Source organism: Pinus tabuliformis, chromosome 6 (assembly GCF_031772625.1).
Source record: "Pinus tabuliformis cultivar Carrire ecotype Pingquan chromosome 6, CPIR1, whole genome shotgun sequence".
NCBI lineage: Eukaryota > Viridiplantae > Streptophyta > Pinopsida > Pinales > Pinaceae > Pinus > Pinus tabuliformis.
In genome coordinates, this window is record NC_142292.1 from 1,552,111,173 (window position 1) to 1,552,113,383 (window position 2,211).

General features: G+C 34.6%; 1 protein-coding gene across 1 annotated transcript; it reads right to left on the reverse strand.

Moving 5' to 3' along the window:
• Window positions 1–1,130: 1,130 nt before the first annotated feature.
• LOC149264651 (uncharacterized) lies at window positions 1,131–1,921 on the reverse strand. Its single transcript, XM_089400188.1, has 2 exons — window positions 1,510–1,921; window positions 1,131–1,201 (listed from the first exon to the last, which is right to left on the reverse strand). The coding sequence occupies exons 1-2, from the start codon at window positions 1,919–1,921 to the stop codon at window positions 1,131–1,133; spliced, it is 483 nt and encodes a 160-aa protein (XP_089256314.1).
• Window positions 1,922–2,211: the final 290 nt, after the last annotated feature.

Here is a 2,211-nt window from a genome sequence, read left to right on the forward strand (position 1 = left end):
TTCCAAGGATCACTAGAACAATGTGTCGGTTAGTGGTTATGCATATGAAAATGGTTGAGCTTTCTTTCGTATTAACCATCATCACAATTTATGCTAGATCCTATAATTTGAGCTCTCAACCTAATTTTTCTTTGCCCAAGAAGTAGGTCATAAGTTGTATCAAATACTTTGGGCTCTCATCCTAATTTATCTGTTGCCCAACAATTACCTCTCATAAGTTGTGTTATGACATGTCATGACAAATATTGGCTGAAAAAATGGCCCTTTGTTTTTTCAAATGTGGTAAAAGATATATCCATGTTGTTATTCTAGAACTTGAATTCATGTATTTGGAATTCTTTTATTGTATTTAGTAGAAAAGAAAGCCACTCTACTTTCATCAGTATGATAAATTCCAAAAGTTCATAAAATCCCTTGACATCGTTCATTTTATTATCATTCACTCATTCGATATATACACTTCACATCTAAAAGTTTTTTAAGAATTATCTCTACTACTAAATACTTTTGTAGTTTTGGAGAATATGTCTTTCATCTTAGGGAAATATTTTGGAGACTATTTTTCTTTAATAACGAGAAATAGTCACATATAAAATTCAACATTAACTATAATGAGGAAATGAAAGCTATCCTTTACGAGTATGTTCAAGTTATAGTGTCATTAAAACATCTATCTTCAAATTTTTCAAGAACTTATGTCTAAATTTGTTATCTAAAGCCATGCTTTTTAGAATTTATGGAACCTAGTCCTTCCAATCTTGAAATTTTAACACTACTGACAGTCCTTCCAATCCTAAAATTTCAACACTATTGACAGGAATGTATACAACACATACCCATATGTGTATCATTTATGGGCATATGGGGTCCAATTGACAACCCTAAAAAATGGGGAAACTCGTTAAACTACTTTTTCATACAATAATTGACCATTCTGGGTAGAAAAAGTGTCATTGAAATCACAATATTTCCTCATGTTTGTTTGTTTCCTAATCCTTTGAGCACACTCTTTTATGGGTACATCAAAATAATTTTTAATGTTATTTGTAGTGAATCAACAACCAATGCACAATATAAGGTGGATTTTCAGGAACGAAAAAGCGTAATATATTATATAAGGAGTATAATGATCAGAATACATTGCCAGACAGAAACTGCATATGAGCTGGATAACGGACTAATAATCCGTAACAGAAAAAACCTGATAAAGAGGATAGAGATCCCCAAAAACATAAATCTGATGATCATCCAAAAAGACAGTCATTCTCTGTAGTAGGGGCCTCAAAAACGATATTTTGCAAATACATACAGTTTGAGAACTAAAGATCCTCCATGGAGGATACAACAAAATTCCAAGAAGGTGATTGACATAAACAGAATGAGGACAACAAGGACAAAATTGACAAAAAACATACCTAACACCAGCAAGATGATATTATGCTTCAGGTAAAGAGAATTCTGTGATAGAGAACACTTGCTTGTCTGAAATTACCTTCATGTGCCATATACCTGGAGCTGTAAAGAGACCATCCTTTGATAAACTGTCAGCCTTCTTGTTCTGTAACCTGTAAATGTGTTGTATGGAACATCCTTCCATCCTTTCCCATAGGAAAGAAATCTTGTTCATCCAGCCTGCAAGTTGAGGATTGCTAATATGGATCTTTCCCAGAACAAAATCAACCATTACTTTGGAATCCCCAAAAATTGAGACGGACTGAATGTTAAAGAAGAAACAGAAAGAGAGAAGCCCCGCGAGAGCCATCGCCTCCGCTTTGCAGCTAGATCCTTTTCCTCCATTCCACGAAATAAGAAATTGAGTATTTTCATCCATGATGATGTGGATTCCACAACCACAAGAGTTGTTTTGAGCTGCTCCATCAAAGAACGCTTTCGGGAACATGTTATGAAACAGATCATCCATGTTGGGGTTTAATCTTTTTTCCTTGGGAGGCTTTTCAGGTAAGGAATCAAAAAGAAAAGATATGCTTTGGATGATTCCCATGAAAGGCTCCTTACTTTCCTTAAAAATTTTGTTGTTTCTCCATCTCCATATGCACCATAAGGTAATGATAAAAATCGGCCTCCAGGATTTCTTTTGCTTGCTCCACCAAACAAAAGCCTCTTGCATGGATGAGTGAGAAGCATGAGGGAAACCATATAAAATTTCCAAATCTACTGCATTTTCTGACAGAGAAGGAACATATGACAGTT

Excerpts from the sequence above, each read along its gene's own strand:
- LOC149264651 (XM_089400188.1), bottom strand. The coding sequence starts at position 1,921 with ATGGATGATCTGTTTCATAACATGTTCCCGAAAGCGTTCTTTGATGGA. Across the intron at positions 1,202-1,509 it reads TGGTCTCTTTACAGCTCCAG|GTTTTTTCTGTTACGGATTA; the intron begins GTATATGGCACA and ends CCTCTTTATCAG.